This window comes from Nansenia antarctica, assembly GCF_963989245.1.
Source record: "Nansenia antarctica genome assembly, chromosome: 7".
Taxonomy (NCBI): Eukaryota; Metazoa; Chordata; class Actinopteri; order Argentiniformes; family Microstomatidae; genus Nansenia; species Nansenia antarctica.
The window spans coordinates 56,725,373-56,744,387 of NC_137677.1; the positions used below are offsets into that span (position 1 = coordinate 56,725,373).

The window sequence follows — 19,015 nt, forward strand, 5'->3', positions numbered from 1 at the left end:
TGCATTTAGGCATGTAGACATGGTCAAGACGATCTGCTGTTCAAAAAAGCATCAGCATGGGGAAGAAAGTTGATTAAAGTGACTTTGAATGTGGCATGGGTGTTGGTGCCTGATTGGCTGTTTTGAGTATTTAAGAAAGTGCTGATCTACTGGGACTTTCCCGCACAACCATCTCTAGGGGTAACAGAGAATGGTCAGGAAAAAGAGAAAATATCCAGTGAGCGGCAGTTCTCTAGACGAAAATGGTGGTGGTGCTGTAATGGTGTGGAGGATATTTTCTTGGCACAGATCTTCAGCAACTGCATGATGCCTTAATGTGAATGTGGACCAAAATCTCTGAGGAATGTTTCTAGCACCTTGTTGAGTCTATGCCACAAAGAATTAAGGCAGTTCTGAAGGCAAAAGAGGGGGTCCAACCCAATACGAGCAAGGTGTACCTAATAAAGTGGCCGGTGAGTGTATATTAAAACAATAGCATTTACAGCAGCAATTCCAACTATATCAGCAAACAGCAGCATGCTCAGCCCACACTACGAGTGGTTGTTACGAGCAGGGACTGTATGGCCGGGGCATACCCTTAGCCTCATTCCCTTGCCCACTTGGCTGGCCTCTGCATTCTGAAAGTTCTGTAGTCCAAGCCTACACAATGGGTGTGCATAGGGTGTCAGGGGCTGTTGAACACAGAAGTGTGTGTGTGTGTGTGTGTGTGTGTGTGTGTGTGTGTGTGTGTGTGTGTGTGTGTGTATGTGTGTGTGTGTGTGTGTGTGTGTGTGCGTGCGTGCGTGCGTGCGCGCATGTTTTTCAAAGGAGGCTTGTAGTGTGTAGATTCCTTCATTAGTAGTTGTACTAATGGTCTTTGCATATTGGATTAAACTTGTTTTAGTGCATCTGCCAGGCTGCCACCTAAATTACTTACTTACTAACTACTCTTCATCCCCTGACATAAGGCTTCAATGAGCTCTCTCCATTGCTTTCAGTCCTTGGCAGCATGCTGACACCTAAATGGAGTACCCTATGTGCCCCACTTGTGCAAATTCCACTGCATTGGTGTCAGCGGTGGGATGGTGCGTTTGTTGTTGAACTGCAGAACTTCACAGCAGGAAGATTATTTTATGCAGGTTATTGGATTTCCAGGCTTTTTACACTCAGTGTTATATCACTGAATTACAGGATAAAATATCCCCCATCCAAATGTGCTTGCGTTTGTTTTGATAGTTACATCAGGTTTTCCTGTCTAGGCATATAGGTACCTACACTACATATAGTACCATTGCAGGACAGAATTATGTGAGAGAGAATTAAATATTGACAAAGACATTTAAATGTTGAGGTGAGGAACATCATTTCCATAGAGGAGAGGGGAGTAACAAAGAAATTAGAAATATACAGTATATCACAATATCAGATGTTGATTTGAGGAACAATTCTTCTGCTTTATTGCAGCGGGCAATATTATTCTGATACATCTGTAATGGAATATGACACATAGCACAAATCAGCTGTCTCCCATAAGGTTATTACATGTTGTTGTTTGTGTATGAGGTATTGGGGACAGCTGAAGCACAAGGCAATCTATAAATGGGAAATGAAATCAATGTTCATTAGTAGCTCCAAACACCGACGTATCCACTGCAACTGACGCAGAGGGAGAGGGACAGAGTCTATCCAAATGAACGGACAGGCTACAGTTTAAGAGAGGTGCAGCAATACTCACATCATGCACATGTCTTTATCAGTCGGGCTAGAGCATTAATCCTTTTAAATTCCAGTCGACAGAGGCGGAGCAAAATCTCTATTGCGTATCCAGTTCTCTCACTGGACAATAAGAGTGGAGCAATGCGGAGTGTGCATGCGGTGGATGGACTTACCGAGGAAAGTGTAAATGACTTGATCTGAAAAAGCTGTACAGACAGTGGCTCCGCGAATCGATCAGATGTGGCTCCGGCCATGACTCGTCCCAGGAACCACACTGTGGAGGCGGCGTTGATATTTCTGTCCGTCGCACAGCTGAGCTCAGGTACTTTTACAGGTTTGACTGTAGGTTTTCGCTTGCTTCAGATTTATTTTGCAACCATTAAATGTAGCCTAGATTATTTTTATTATTTTTTTTAAAGAAAGTGGGTTGTTTAGATGGGAAATCTATTCTGCAGTGTCCTAGCTGCGATTGGACTTGAACCTCCGTGCTCGGTGCGGTTTCCCCTGATGTGTCTGTGACTGTTTAGCCCAGTAGTTTATGATCCAGTTACACTACTACAGTGGGATACTCAGTAGCCTACTTGTACTCTGAACATTATGCAATTAAATTGCAATACATGCGACTTACAACGAGTGCATCTAAAGTAAGTAAGTCATCTAGACGTCAGTCATCATAAGAAAAACAAATCTATGCTCGGACCAGGGGCCAGTGGCATTTTGGTTTGTTTTTTAAATGCATTAGCCTATACTTTTTACATTGACTACATTGCCTTTTTAAAATTTTTTTTTTTTTTTTAAAGTTGCCTACATGATCAGGAATGATCAGGAGAAAGCTGTCCGTTTGAATTTCATATTTATTTGGTATGTTGACAACTTATCACATCGTGACGATAGAATTATAAGGTTCTATCTCCATTTTTGTCCATAATCTGATCTATTATGTGTTTATTTATTAATGCCTGTGTGCTGTTATTCTTACAATGTTGATTGTTCATTTTTGAGTTAGTAATTCATAAAATACAAAGGTTCCATCCCACAGAACATAATGGAATGTAAAAACTTCAACGCTCAACTACCCTAAACGGAGATAGAACCTTATAGGGTAATTCTAAGCTCACGACATCTCCTCCATCTGATTCTATTAAAACAAACAAACAAACAAAAAGTCTCACTATGTTGACCACACCAGCACTATGTGGCATTATCTTAACATGTTTCTAAATTATGATGCTTCTATGCACAGCATGGTGTACTCACATCTTAGAATATACCCAAATATTGTCTATTCATTCATAGGTATGTATCCATATCCCTATAGTCAGACCAAACATTATTAAAACACTGAAATACAGTGTGTGCAACCAAATATTCTCATCAAATCTCACGGCCAAAACATACAGTATAGCCTACATAGTAGGCTAGTTTGGATGAGTATTGTAGATTACAACTTGTCATATTGCGTTGTGTGATGTTGTATGCTGATATGTTTGATTTAAAGAGATTATTTTGTGCGCCCAGAAGTCTCAGTAGGCTAGTACTCTCACAATATGCAAGGATCCATGATCAGATCTGCACAGTTTTGAGTTACACACACACACAGACAAAAACACTTGTACTGAAATGGCTTGAGGCTCTGCGATCTATTATCATGTAGATTTGATGTTCTATTTTCCTTTTGCAGTAGTGTCATGTCTAGATAGGGTCCCTAATGCTATAACAGTGTGCAATACCGTATGTCTGACTATAAATGTGTGACAAGGAGGTACTCACACACCCACCATGAGGGTATATCCCTTACCACACATTTGACAAGGTGACGAGGTAAACATAGACCTACATAGTACTACAATATCTCAATATCACAGACTGCTAGCCTCCAGGCAGGTGAACTGGTTTGGATACGAACAGATGGATGCACGGCAATTCACAGAGTGAAAGTATTATGGTAAGACAACAAAGGGAAAGTAAAGTGTAATTGAGCCATTAGATGTTCAAATGATGCTCTGCCCATTCCCTTTGCCACAGTGAAAGGAGAGGAACTGTTGCTTAGTGAGCTTGACCCGTGGTAAACAATAGCCTTGAGGGGGAGGCAGACATTTCTGGCAGGAGAAACGGTGAAATGAGAGACGGCAATCATTATGAACAAAGGGAGTTGTAGACGCATTTGTGTGGTAAAGTGCTGAATCTACAATCGTTCATGTGCTCACCTCTTAAGATTGCATGACCATTTTGCAGTGATTCCACAGCACTATTGACCACAGAACACTACCGGTTTCCTTTCAGAAGCGTAGTTTCCCTTCATTCTTGTTTTCTCTCATACAGGCTAGGTCCAGAAATATGTGGACAGTGGCACAATATCCATAATTTTGCCTCTGTACGCCAACACAATTGAGATGCAATTGAAGTGCAGACTTTCAGCTTTAATTCAAGGGGTTGAACACAAATATTGTATGAAACATTTAGGAATTGGAGCCATTTTTATACACAGTCCCCAATTTTCAGGGGCTCAAATGTAGGCTAATTGAACAAATGAACATAATCATGAATACAATTTAAATGTTTAATACTTTGTTGAGAATACTTTACAAGCAATGACTGCCTGAAGTCTGGAACACATGGACATCACTAAATGCTGGGTTTCCTCCTTTGTGATGCTTTGCCAGGCCTTTACTGCAGCTGTATTCATTTGTTGTTTGTTTGTGGGTCTTTCTGCCTTAAGTATTGTCTTTAGCAAGTGGAATGCATTCTTGATCGGGTTGAGATCAGGTGATTGACTCGGCCATTGCAGAATATTCCACTTCTTTGCCTTAAAAACCTCTTGGGTTGCTTTCGCAGTATGTTTCAGCAATCAACTATGCTGAATTTGGCTGAATCTGAACAGACAGTATATCCCTAAACACTTCAGAATTCATCCGTATGCTTCTGTTTTCTGTCACATCATCAATAATAACGAGTGACCCAGTGGCATTGGAAACCATGCATGCCCATGCCATCACACTACCTCCACCCTGTTTTACAGATGATGTGGTATGCTTCGGATCATGAACCTTTTTTTTTATTTCTTCCCATCATTCTGGTACAGGTTGATCTTAGTTGTGCGTTCACAGCAACAGTTTTCAAATGCAAATACCACACTTTTGCCACTCAAATGCCACTCAGACCTTTTACTGCTTAACTGATAAAGAATTAACAAAGGAATAGCCCTGATCTGTCCATGAAACAGCTGTTGATTCAATTGTCCAATATTACTTTTGGACTCTTGAAAAAGAGGTGGGCACATATTAAAGAGCTGTAATTCCCAAACCCTTCCTCCAATTTGGATGTGAATACCCTCAAATTAAAGCTGAGAGTCTGCACTTTACGCAGATATAAAAACTGTAACTTGAATATGTTTTGGTAAACAGCTAAAATAACAAAGATTCTGTCAGAGTCCAAATACATATGGACCTAACTGTAGATACCTTACTTTTGACAGCTCTTTGTCAACAGTACTGTATTAATGAATGAATGTAAAGTTTTATTAGGATGACGTTGCCATCAAGGGTAAACGCTGATATGTAGCCTAGCAGTTTTGGCTTGTGACAAAACACAAGAGATCACTGGCGGACTCAGGGGGGGGGCAGGGGGGGCGACCGCCCCTCCTGGTGCCCCCACGGTTGAAAAACGTCTCTCTTAAGTGCCCTTTTGAGTGGTGAAAATGAGAGGATGTGCCCTATTGGCTGTCCTTCCAATGGTCTAAACTTGACCATGTGCACTAATGGGGTCCCATGTTGTGCAGTAGGTGCCCTTTTTTTCTTTTCGCCCCTGCCCTTCAAACAGCCTGAGTCTGCCACTGCAAGAGATGTTGCCAATGTTGTTGTCAGAATTCAGTTCAGGATGATAATTGGCATAGCTTTCCATGTTCCAAAAAAAGTGGTCCCAGTCCCAGAAGTACTGTACGTTACCATGGCAATGTTTGGCTTACAATAATAACAGAAGAGACTGGACAAATGAATTGCCTTGAGAGTCAAGCCAGGTAGTGACTGATGTGGGCAACGTGTTGTGTTTGCAGCTCTGAAGTGTGTGTGCCAGCTGTGTGCCAACAACACCTGTGAGACGGGTGCGGACGGGGCCTGCTGGAACTCTGTGATGCTGATCGACGGCAAAGAGGAGGCCGTCAAATCATGCCTGACGCCCTCAGAGTTGCAGGGGCCGACGTTCTGCTACAGCTCTCGGAACGTCTCTAAGAGGAACTGCTGCATCACCGACTTCTGTAACAACGAGACACTTCACCTGTATCCAGGTACAGTAGCTATGAAGTATATACGGTGAAATGTCCCCTCACAGACCTGCTTATAGGTGGAACCATGAAGCTGGACATCATTGTGGTCTTCAGGCCTGAGCTCATGCCCACACTCAGCTACTGTATAGAAAGCCCTGGGATTTCTATACAGTAGCTGCTTCTATAGAGTGCGCAGAAATTCACTATTGCTGCTACAGTGCCTTCATGAAATTCGTTTTAGCAGTGTTAACATTATCATTTGTGATATACGTATTCTGTATTATCATGTGATGGGCAAGGCTAGTTATGGTGTTGTTATAGAGTCTGTTGATGATTTTATGTTTTGATTACATCCATATTCTGTCAGCTCCCTTTTCCATTGCCCGTCTCAAAGTTATTCTTCATGAGGAATCTGAGGGATTGTATATTACTATAATTTGGCAAATATATCATTTGTAAGGTTTAAAGGAATTGGTACGTCTATTTTTTATAAATAATATACTGTATAGCCCTTGATTGTTGGAGAATATAACTTGTAAATGCCTCATCAGCTTAGTTCAACTATCCTTTACTCCATTGTTTGTACACAGTGTAACTGTAAGCAGACACTGGATAGATTCAAAACATGGTTAAAACTATCATGTTCATCTCATGGATGGTCAGTCCTTGCATCCATAAGCCCGTCTATGCATTTGAGAGTGGTTACAGTTCTGCTTTGCTGTTGTTTAAATCCCAGATTGCCCCTTTAAAACCACTCACTATATCACATCACTCATAGTAACAGTGTAGCAGCGGTGTACAGTCATCTGCTCTCTCCTAGAATAGATTTTTTAAAAATGTTGCACTCTCCATATCCTGATTGACCTTTGGTTCTAGCATTATGTAATATGTTGCTCTCCAGGTACAGGGTTGTACTAAAGGAATCCAACATGAATTCTTACTAGATGCATCATTATTACTGTTTTAGTGTAGTATGACATCATTTTGGTTTAGTTTAGTTTAGTTTATTAGTTTATAGTTTCATGGACAGTGCCCATTAATTAACAGCAGTAAAGTAAAGCAGTAAATGGAGCAGCTTTAGCCTACATGGTTAATTTCCAGCTGTAGTCCCTGGCAAGTTGCTAATATGCAACCTAAAATACATTAGTTAAAAGAAAAAGAATTACATTATATTTAGAATTAGAGTAAAACATGGTCACCACATTGAAAGCACATACAAGATATACATGCAGGCAGGTAGCAGATATGGAGCGGCAGCATCGATGATTATATGACATATAGCACACGTCACATCTGACATTTATGTGTGCAGTTATAGTTATAAGACAGCCATGTTTTAAGGTGTGTGTTGTAAAGCTGGAGTATGTATATCTTTGATATGGGTGGTTGGGTAGTGAATTCCAGTTTTGTATTGCTTTAACAGAAAATGATAGTTGACCAAACATGCTTTTCCTAAATGGGTCTAGAAAGTCACCTCGTGTGGTGCTTCAGGTGATCTGACTGCTATGGTTACGTTGGGTTATGAACGAGTTAAGAGGAGGAGGAGCGGTGTTATGCAGGATTTTGTAGACCAGGCAGATGTTTTTGATTGTATTTGATTACGTCTTCCCAGCTCAGAAGTTTATGGTTATTTAGGATGATTCAATGATGTGAGCTGTTAGGCTTCTGGTCCAGAACTTTGAGGGTTTGCTTGTAAAGAGTTGCTAGTGGCTTTAGTGACGAGCTGTTAGTTTGTCCCCAGCTTGTCAGACAGTATGTTAGATGTGACATAATCATGGATAATAATAGATTCCCCGATATTTTAATTGCGGCACAATATTACAAATATTTTGACCTGAGATTGTGATATTCATGATGTTATTCGTGATGTTACATTGTATTTTAGTGAAAAACATTCCTACAGTTTTATTTACATTAACTTGAAAGCAGGACCGGTTTAGCCAATTAACGATCTGATCCATAGCAGTGATGAGTTTGGCAGCATTATACAGTATAATAATGTTTTATTTGCCATGCAACCAACTTGTCAACCAATTGTTGGGATTTGGTATTTTCTGCTCTAGGAGTTAAGTGCCTTGCTCAAGGGCACATGCAGCTCCCTCCTGAGGCGGGGATCAAATCAGTGACCTTCCGATTGCTAGCCGGCCTCTCTAACCTCGAGGCTACCACCGCCTCCCCACCACGTGTGTAGAAAATGTGATAATGCTGATGAAGTTAGAAGATTCGTCCATAATATACTCTAGTCCAGACCTTCCCTCACTACCATAATACAGAACATCTTGTCTTGGTTTGGAATGAGCTGTTGATGAGGCAGCTCTGTCTAGAGGAAGTGCTGGCCAGACTCAGGCTTTGTTCATCAGTGCCTTTTAGCACTGCCCATAATGGCTGTTCCCCTGGTTACCACATTGATTAAGTGGAGTCTACAAAGTGTAGCCAAATTGCCACCAGAGCGGTAGACAAAAAGAGAGACCAACATCACATAATTTACTCCACTTAAATGTATTGAGATCTTGACTGAAGTGACAACTATTGTTGACGAAATGTGCTGTAGAGGTGTTTGCGAGGGTTTAAAGGTTTGTGAGGGAGCTGGTAGGACTGACTATGATATACTGACTTAACAAGCGTTGCTTGCTGTACAGTAGCTATTAGGCCTAAGTGTTCCGATGGAAGTTGCTGGAATCAATTGGTCTATTTCCAGTTTGTGTAGACTGCTACAAATCATTGAGTCCCAAATGATTGAGTAGATGTTTGGTTTATGGATACCTTCCAGACTTCATTGAATGAATAGAATAAACAGTTGAAAAAGTTCTTGGCTACACTGTATGATAAACTATTTGTATACTGTTTTTTATCAGAACAATAGTCTAGGCTATATACTGTACATGTACGCCCCAAATTGCTGTTTTTCTCTGGTTTGACATAATATAATTTCAGCTGTGCTATTATACCTTACCCCAATGCGACCATGATGCTGCATGATGCTGCTCCCTAAAATAGGCTCTTTCTTTCAAACAGATAATCAAGATTTCCATACATTTGCTTAGGCTAGTTGTATTCTGAACACTTTGGCTGTTTCCCGTTGTGAGAAAAATAGCAAGATAACACTCTATCTTTGGATAGAAATGTTTGAATATGTCAACAATGATAAATTACTTCTGTGATTGCTTCCCTGATGTCTGCTGCCCCCAAAGTACGGTAGTCTTTGAACACTAGATACAACCTAGATACTCACAAAGCATACTGGGAAGTAGATAGAGTACTCAGTACTGTATAAGTACATCCAACTGATAGGCATGCTGAAAAACATTCAGCTGTTGCAATAATTTGTGACTAATTTGCGAAATTTTCCATTAGGCTAGAGGAGGGCAGAGGTTGGTTTCCTGTTGTTTTGCATTGCACTGTTTATGTTACTGATCTGCTTTGCTCTAGTTGGATGTTTCGTAGAATGTGCTTTTAGGTAAAAGGGTAACGCTTAGGAAACACTTGACTCATAGCTGTGTAGGGTTCTGACCTCCGGAGATGTTGCAAGTCCCACTTGATGGATAGGACATTAGCAAAGGTCTATTGCTGTAATGGAGGTTTGAATAAGACCAAAAGGCCAAACAAACAGGACACCATTATAGCCTAAACGGCACTGTGCACCATGAACTTGCCTCTAAGCTAACAAGCTAGCGTAGGAGTTTTCTTCATTAGTTGTTCAACAAGTTTCATACTGTAGAAGTGACTAATTGACATTCTCTAGCACTCATTAGCACCCTGCTTGTGGTTGTTGTCAATGAATTAATACAAAATCCCCATACAAGAGGCTCCCTGTCCCTGAAAGTGCATATATCCCAATCTCCTCCATCCGCCCACAGAAAAGAAATCTGTGTAGGTCAGCTCATTATTTTCCGAAGTTATAAACAGGTGGAACTGCAGTGCAGATCTGGCTGGCAGTCGAGTTCAGTCAAGATGCAAAACCAAAATATCAATTTATATTTGTGATTTGTACTTTATTTGTTCGTCGCCTGGCTTCGGAAATGTACTGCATGCAAAACTAACTGACATTGATGAACAGTAAAAATCCTCTGTTGCTGCTTCTGTTTGTGTTGCTGAGGATGCTGTTTGCTGGAGAAGATTTAGGGCGATGGTTGAACCTTGTGGCATTTTAAATGCTTTTTGGCATAGAACAACTCTTTTCTGCACTTTGCATCTGCCAAAAATCCTTTTCTCATCTCTCTAAATATTAGAGAGTAGGTTAGCTAAATGCTCAGCTGTACTGGTGAATTTACTGTATAAGGCTGGGTGCCTGACATTCATGCCAGGCTGGGTGCCTGGCATTCATATAATAAACAACATTGTTTGGAGAGGGAATGACAAGTTGTTTGAAGAAACATTGGAATTCAGATGTTGAACATGGCCACTAGAGGGCACATAACGTGTGTGTGTGCGTTTATGCCTTTGTGTGTGCATGATGTGTGTGTGTGTGTGTGTGTGTGTGTGTGTGTGTGTGTGTGTGTGTGTTTCTGTGTCTGTGTCTGTGTGTGTTACCATGAGTACTTACCATGTGATCCCTGTGTGTCGATGGTGCAGAGAGGCCTTCGGAGGAGCCTGGATGGGGCAGGCTGGAGTTGGCAGCGGTGATTCTGGTGCCCTCGTGCCTGCTCTGTGTGGCCCTCCTGCTGGGCATATGTGCAGTCCAGGGCCAGCGCTGTGCCTACATCAAGGCCCACAAGCAGGATGTGGAGGAGCCAGAGTCTCATGACCAGAGTCTCATGTCCCCCGACAAGTGTCTTAAAGACCTCATCTACGATATGAGCACCTCAGGTTCAGGCTCCGGTAAGAGAGCCTTTACCATACCATCAACAGTGGTGCTGGGATAGCTTGTTTATTTAGTCATAAGGAGGGTAGACATTAGTGCTTTTATAGACCTTACAGTGGCTGTTGTATTTTGAATCAAATCTCTGTTGAATACAGTATGATAAATGCAATACAGAAGAGTAATATGTGACAGTTTCAATTATTCTCTGGACAGATCAGTTTTTTAATCCTGGAAATCCTTATTTTAATGAATGCGTCGTTTGGTTCTTGTTTGTGTAGGACTGCCGCTGCTGGTACAGCGGACCATAGCTCGGACCATCGTGCTGCAGGAGACCATAGGGAAGGGCAGGTTCGGGGAGGTGTGGAGAGGGAAGTGGCGAGGAGAGGACGTGGCGGTGAAGATCTTCTCCTCTCGAGACGAGCGGTCGTGGTTCAGAGAGGCCGAGATCTATCAGACCATTATGCTCAGACATGAGAACATTCTAGGCTTCATCGGAGCCGATAACAAAGGTACCTACTTCATACCTCAAGACCTTAAACATGGATATTAGCTGAGATAAGGTATTTCATGAATATGACCAACACGACAGGTCCCTAATAATGTGACAGCAGCTGGTGAAAGTGGGAAGAAGTCGCCAACCAATCAAAATGTTTGCACTTTTATTCAGATTTAAAAATAAATAAATGTCAACATTGTTGAAAATCAATGACACACTCGCTAGTCAAGCCAATACATTACAATGCAATGGTGAGTAACCCTCACTACTCTACACTAACTAGGTAACTAACTAGCGAGTGTGTCGTTGATTTTCAACAACGCTGAAATAGAATAAAAGTCAGAACAGTCCTTCAGTTGGCGACTTGTTCCCGGTTTCACCAGCTGCTGTCACATCATACCTCAAGACCTTAAACACGAATATTAGTTGAGATAAGGTATTTCATAAATATGACCAACACATATATTGTGTTGATATGTTCCTGTAATTATTGAACACTCTAGTGCCCCTATGTTCACAGCATTGTTTTGATGTGTGTGACTGACAAGCCCTCTCACTAGTATTGCACTGTACTGTAGGCCTATGCCGGTACAGCCTCAGGTGTGTGACCGTGCTCATTGCCGTGTGTTACAGATAACGGCTCCTGGACTCAGCTGTGGCTGGTGTCTGAGTACCACGAGCACGGCTCCCTGTACGACTACCTGAACAGGTACACCGTCTCTGTGGATGGCATGATCGTCCTGGCGCTGTCCATCGCCAGCGGATTGGCACACCTCCACATGGAGATCATCGGCACTCAGGGTAAGGGCGCTGGCCTGGCACGATGCCCATGATACCCACCCACCGCCCAGTATGTGCCCAACAATGTCACCATGTCAAGAGGCATTATTTATAGAACAGTATGGGTTCCATTCCAGTGCTGATAGCAGGCCTGCGTGCCTCACAACAAGGAGATCTTGAGACAGTTAACCCTTTGTGGAGTGGATAAAATGACGAGCCCCCTCAAGCCCCCCTTGTGACACCGGGCCCGGGTGTTTGTCCACTGGCGGACTCAGGGGGGGGGGGGCGACCGCCCCTCCTGGTGCCCCCACGGTTGAAAAACGTCTTGCTTAAGTCCCCCTTTGAGTGGCAAAAATGCCCCTTTGAGTGGCGATAATGAGAGGATGTGCCCTATTGGTGCCCCTCCAATGGTCTAAACTTGACCATGTGCCCCCACAGTTGAAAAACATCACACTAAAGTGCCCTTTTGAGTGGCAAAATTAGAGGATGTGCCCTATTGGCTGCCCTTCCAATGGTCTAAACTTGACCATGTGCACTGATGGGGTCCCATGTTGTGCAGTAGGTGCCCTTTTTTTCTTTTCGCCCCTGCCCTTCAAACAGCCTGAGTCCGCCACGGTGTTTGTCAGCCTCGCTCCCCTCATACAATGCTGCATAGAATTATGTTGGCCGACTGTGGCTCAGGAGGTAGAGCTGGCTTTTAGCGATCGCAAGGTCGGTGGCTGTCCTTGGGCAAGACGCTGAACCCCAAATTGCTTCCAATGAGCGGGCCGGCGCCTTGCATGGTAGCTTGCCACCATTGGTGTGTGAATGTGTGTGTGAATGGGTGAATGAGAGGCCCAAAAAAAAAGTGATTCAATCAGAACAAGCAAAAGGCAGTAGAATGAACCATATCAAAATGTTCTACCCAAATGTCTATTTCTCTTCCAACATATCCCAGTATTCATTAGGAAAAGCTTCTTTGAAAAATGTTAACAAATTATATCCTTCTTTTTATGGGGATATAAACCACTGCACATTAAGAAAGTGTATCTTCAACGGCCTAGGTCTAGGATGATGGGTGGGATGGCCCTTCCAAATCTTTCTACTACTGGGCATGTAATATCCAGAAGCTTCTCTACTAGTCTAATTTAGAGAACACCCCTCTTTGGGTGAAGCAGTCTCTTTATTCCTTACTATGCTCAAGCTTACCACTTGACCCTGTTGTCAGTTCCATGCCCACTGTTACACATACTATCAAGATCTGGACACAATTTAGGAGGAAACTTCTAGGAAACAAACCTCTTATTCCCCAATATGTCGCAATCACTTGTTTAAAACATTGTGTACTGACTCCACTTTCCAAATCTGGTCTGACAGGGGAATCAGAACTGTTAACAATTTGTATAGCAAAGGGACTTCCTCATCATTTTCAGACTTGTCTGAAAGCTGTGATTTACCTGGATCTCATCTATTTAGCTATTTCCAGATTAGACATGTTCTACAAGAGCCCCAATGTAAAGATCCTAACTTTTATCATACACACTGAAATAGACTCTATTAAACCCGAAACATTCAATAACCTCAAAATCGCTTGGGGGTGGAGATGACGGACGAGATGTGGGAGATTGTGTTGGGGCTGGTTCGTAACTCCTCAATATGCGCCAAACATAGTCTTATACAATGTAAGATCGTACATCACACTCATTACACCAATGCTAGATTAGCGAGGAGATTTCCTGGCACAAGTGATGCATGCAACCACTGTGGACAATCACCGGCTGATCTGGTCCACATGTTTTGGACCTGCCCCCGCTTATCTGACTTCGGGACAGACATTTTTAAATCATTTAGGGGCATATCAGGAGTGGACGTTCTGCCCGACCCTCTTACAGCCCTGTTTGGTGCTCCCCCTAGGACCAAAGGGGAGGGATGCATATTCATGATTGTTGTGTTATGTCGAGTAATTGAATGGTCGAATAACTATGCTGAACAATTCTAAAACCAAATAAACTGATTTTTAAAAAGGCATGTTATTTAAATGCAAATGCATTAATTTTGTCCTTGGGGGAGCCATAGAACAATGAGCATATCTACCCATTTCAAATTGCAAGTTTGGATAACAATGTATCATTTAATGTACTGTATGTGTGAATAGTTATGAATGGTTGTCTGTCTTTCAGGGAAACCTGCCATTGCTCACAGAGATATCAAGTCTAAGAACATCCTGGTGAAGAGGAACGGCACGGCAGTCATCGCAGACCTGGGATTAGCCGTCAAACACGACTCAACCACAAACACCATCGACATACCGTCCAATCACAGAGTGGGAACCAAGAGGTACAGTATGCCTACAGTTATATAGATTCACTTGAGAGGAAAACACACACATCTAACATATGCTTTATATTGTATTCCTTGATGTCTACTGAATGTAGACTCTGATAGGATAGACTTTATTCTCAATTATTAGTATTGTATCATTTACTATGTATAAACTCAACTACATTTTAGTGTGAGGTTAGAAACAGAGAAGATATTAGGTCAGTGGCCAGGCAGTCATAGTGAGTCACAGTGACCATTGTTATTAACCTGGCCTCCCACTCACTCCTGTTTATGAAGGTCATGGCTAGCAAACAGGTGTCTCATTTCAGGTGCTCCATCACGCCGCACTCCTATTTTTAGGACACCTCATGCCATGTTTGTTAATATAGTGATGGGAACTCTCACATGGCGTGTGTGTGTGTGTGTGTGTGTGTGTGTGTGGATATGTTTGTGTGTGTGTGTGTGTGTGTGTGTGTGTGTGTGTGTGTGTGTGTGTCTCTGTGTACGTTGTGCTCAGGACATTGAGTTTCTTCAATAAGGGACAGAGGCATCATTGACTCTCTTACCCTTAAACACACTTAATTAGGAGTTAACAAGTTTGTCCTCTGCAGGTACATGGCCCCAGAAATCCTGGACGACACAATCAATATGGGCAGCTTTGAGTCATTTAAGCGAGCGGATATCTACGCTCTGGGCCTGGTGTTCTGGGAACTGGCAAGGAGATGCTCCGTCAGGGGTACGTTACTAGACACAAGGCGAGCTAAAGAGCATTATTGTACATGGAGAAAATAGGAGGAACTAATAATATGTCACAGCTGGAGCACATGGAGGGAATGTTGTTGTCCAGGCCAAACTAATGACACAGTGATTGATCACTATGTCCAGTTAAAACTCTAGTAAACTAATGACACAGTGATTGATCACTATGTCCAGTTAAAACTCTAGTAAAGTACAGTAGATACTCTAGATTTCTTTGGTCATGTTGAAAAAACAACCTAAATCAAAACAGATCATACAAAGTAAATGTCATGGAACATTCCATATTGGAATGTGTGTGTGTGTGTGTGTGTGTGTGTGTGTGTGTGTATGTCATTTCTACAGGATTACAGGAAGATTTCCAGTTGCCTTACTATGACATGGTGCCTTCGGATCCCTCGGTGGAGGACATGAGGAAGATTGTGTGTGATCAGAGACTGAGACCCAACGTTCCCAACCAGTGGCAAAGCTGTGAGGTGAGAACAGCTTCTGTTCCAGAGGGAATTTGGTAAAAACTTAAGGTGTGCTTTATTTAGCTTTCCCTGTGCCCCAACAGAGCAGGGTTTTTACTTTTGGAGTTATTCTATTATGCAATTATGCAATTGAAAGAAAACAAAAACTTTATGTTTCTGCCCGATAGGGTAAGTACAGGATGCAATCTTTAGCTAGTTGGCAGGTTAAATATTTCAACTATCATGAAGCAACAAACATACATAAGTGATATTTGTTATGAATTAATCCTCTGTTCATTGGGCAGGCACTGCGAGTGATGGGCAAGCTGATGAGAGAGTGCTGGTACGCCAACTCTGCAGCTCGACTCACTGCGCTGAGGGTCAAGAAAACCGTCTCTCAGGTGACTGTTCTCAAGGATGTCAAAGATTAGCTTGCTAAGCTAGCCCACTGGCGTGAATGTATTATGAAAGGTCAGGAGCAAACTACCCTCTATGCCCCCCGCAGCCTTCAAGACCACCACATTGTAAACAGACAGCAGTGAGCATGCCCAGCGTGTAATGCCAAAAGACCCTGCCATCCAGCTGGGATCCTGCTTCCTGTCCTTAGAGGATGTGACTGGACTGGATCACCTACCGAGAAGATGGGGAAGTACACTGTGACCTGTCAGAACAGAAGAAGATGAAATTATGATGATTACAATGTACAGATTATCTGCTACCTCAAACATTTTTAAGTGCCCAAAGCTTGAAGTTTGCACATCTAACGCTTTGTGTCATATACTGTATTATCATGTAGTGCTAGGCAACATGTGAATTGACTGTGAATGTTACTGAGTAACGCCCACAATGTCTGATTGTACAGGACACACAGATGGTATAACCATAATAAAAATAGCCGTTACTCCCCTCCCCCATTCTATTGCCCATTCATGATATTCATAAAAAAAAGCCTATTTTAAGTACAGTCCACATTTACCTGAAAGAGAAACACAGACTGAATAGAAAAACTGTTATGAAATACAATATATTTTTGTTAAACACATCCAGACACTAACTTGTCTACTGTATGCTTTGAATGTTATTGCTCTAGCAATGTAATCTACCCTGACAAGCACACCGTTTGTTACTATACAGAGATTGTTTAGAGATCAAATTATGATAAAGCTTTGAACATGTATTATTATTATGAACATGTATTATTCCATAGGAATATTGTAATATAGGGTTAAGCCTTTAATTGAATGCTGCACCTTGTAAATAGACTACTTTATCTGCCTATGTGAAAAAAAGTTATACCGTATATCTATGAAAATCATGTACTTTCATCTTAAATGTATATTATGTTTCCCTCGCACTACACTCTCGGTATGACCTTCTCAATGCAGTAAACCCGTTACTCACTACATTACAACATTACTGATATGATCAAGTTGTGCAAGAAATATTGTGTGCGGAATTGTTTTTCACCTGTTAACTACAACTTAGTAATTTAGAAAATATACAATGGAGTCAAATATTTCAAGCGACATTCTTTAACACCTCTACCGAAAGATTATACCCGGTATATTTGTTTTTCGTCGGAAATATTTGTATGAATGCATTGTTGGATATGTGCTAAAGAGGGATTTCAGCGTGAGCTGCAAGCACAGCCTTGAGTGTGAACGGCGACGGTGTTATGATTGCACATGTGAACACTAATTCCATTGTGAGACACGGCCTGCAAAGGCTTGCCATAACAGGCTTAGGAAAGGGGAAAATGAGCTATGTGTGCATGCGTGTGTGTGTGTTTCTTGTGTACTTTATGCTGCATTGCTGCTGTTCTGCTTGTAAGCACAAAATAATTAAAAATATATATACAACAGCACTACAGTAAGCCACTCTGACATTGATGAAATGTGCCAACGTGTATATTGTCTTCTGTGTCATTTGACACGTGATCCTGCTTTCAAAGTGTCTGGATTTCAATCATCAGTACAGATTATGTTTAATAAGATGGGTTCTCTGTGTAAGTGTACTGTAACTGTGTCGTGCTAAGAAAACATATGAACACTGTAATATAAAGTTGTTACCAAACATACTTTACTTTTGTTTTTATATCATATCCACCATGGCTTTTCATGACTTGTATTTAGATTAATAATTATTGTTTACTTACTGTTGCGAAAGAAAATAAACTGTAGCAACGTTGTAGCTCCTACAAGCCACTATATATCATTTTCACTGTAAAAGATTGTGTGTGTGTGTGTGTGTGTCTGTGTGTCTGTGTGTCTGTGTGTGTGTGTTTGGGGGGAGGAAGGGGCGGGATACTGATAAGCATGGTCAATGTAGCACCAGCAGTTGTTTCATGGTGATAATAATCTGCTTGCTGGTTGAATATCTGCACCATAAACTGTATCATTTAGTCAATGTTACAGTGATGTTTTACTCGTACAAAACAATTATTGTTTTGACTAATCTATGTGTAATTATTTTACAAAAAAGAAAACATTGAATGACATTACCGCAGTATTGCAGTATTTTGTGCTCTGCCTGTATCCAATGGACATGTAAGGTCTTGTTATCTGTCTGAATTGAAGTTTGATGTTAAATTGTGTTTTTTATGTGTCATACGGCCTAAAGTTGAGTCTGTCTTTTCCAAGAAATTAATTAATCTAGCAGACAGCTGTTTGACAGCTGGCCAATTCCTCAAGATGTTACATGGGGTTGTTAATTATGTACAAGACCATCAGTCATTCCAAAGAAAATAGAATATAGTCTGCAATTTCAGACAGGGGTCAAATATTTTTTCTATATTGTGTATGACACAATTGGACATTTTTGCTCTGGTAATGTAATATTACTTTTATAAAGAAAGTTAACATGGGGTTTTTCATCCTCCGATGAATTAGCTTCTTATTTTCTGTTGAGAAGACTGGCTACTGTATTTTTTGTTGTGAATTCAGATATGGGTCTCTTGTCTTATGTCAATATGATGTGCCATTGCATTGTTTTTCAGTCATGCACTATTTATTATATAGAAATGTGACAACAGTGAGTCAATAAACTAGTTTTCATTGACATACCAGTACATTTCTGCGTGCATTCCGATTATTAATCATGATATCAGTCATTTCCCACATGACAGATGATAATGAGAGAATTGGACATTATCTGATCTTCCTGTACAACAGAGTTCTAAACAGTTCTAAACTGTTACCTGCAATGACAATTTCTGAGTAAATCATCCGTTGCAGTGACTCATAGCTGTATTTACCATCAAACAGCAAGGTTGATGAATAAGTGTGTCCGTTAAACCGAGGAAGTAAGCTATATGTAACCTTGGTCGTTAGCACTATTGAGATGAGTCAGACGTGCTGATTCGTGTTTAACCGATACCGTTAGATCCAGTTTTTTTACAGCATTGTGACTGAAGACACAGAGGACAATGCCTTGTCAGTTAGATGTGGTTTCAAGAGATTTCAGGATTCAAGCTA

At 41.4% G+C, this 19,015-nt stretch overlaps 1 protein-coding gene across 1 annotated transcript; it reads left to right on the forward strand.

The window, feature by feature from the left end:
- The first annotated feature begins 1,802 nt into the window (after positions 1-1,802).
- On the forward strand, positions 1,803-17,738 carry acvr1c (activin A receptor type 1C). Its single transcript, XM_080537140.1, has 10 exons — positions 1,803-2,017; positions 5,747-5,977; positions 10,529-10,774; positions 11,036-11,266; positions 11,887-12,054; positions 14,193-14,349; positions 14,946-15,070; positions 15,436-15,566; positions 15,848-15,943; positions 16,048-17,738. The coding sequence occupies exons 1-10, from the start codon at positions 1,948-1,950 to the stop codon at positions 16,099-16,101; spliced, it is 1,509 nt and encodes a 502-aa protein (XP_080393266.1). The 5' UTR covers positions 1,803-1,947; the 3' UTR covers positions 16,102-17,738.
- Positions 17,739-19,015: the final 1,277 nt, after the last annotated feature.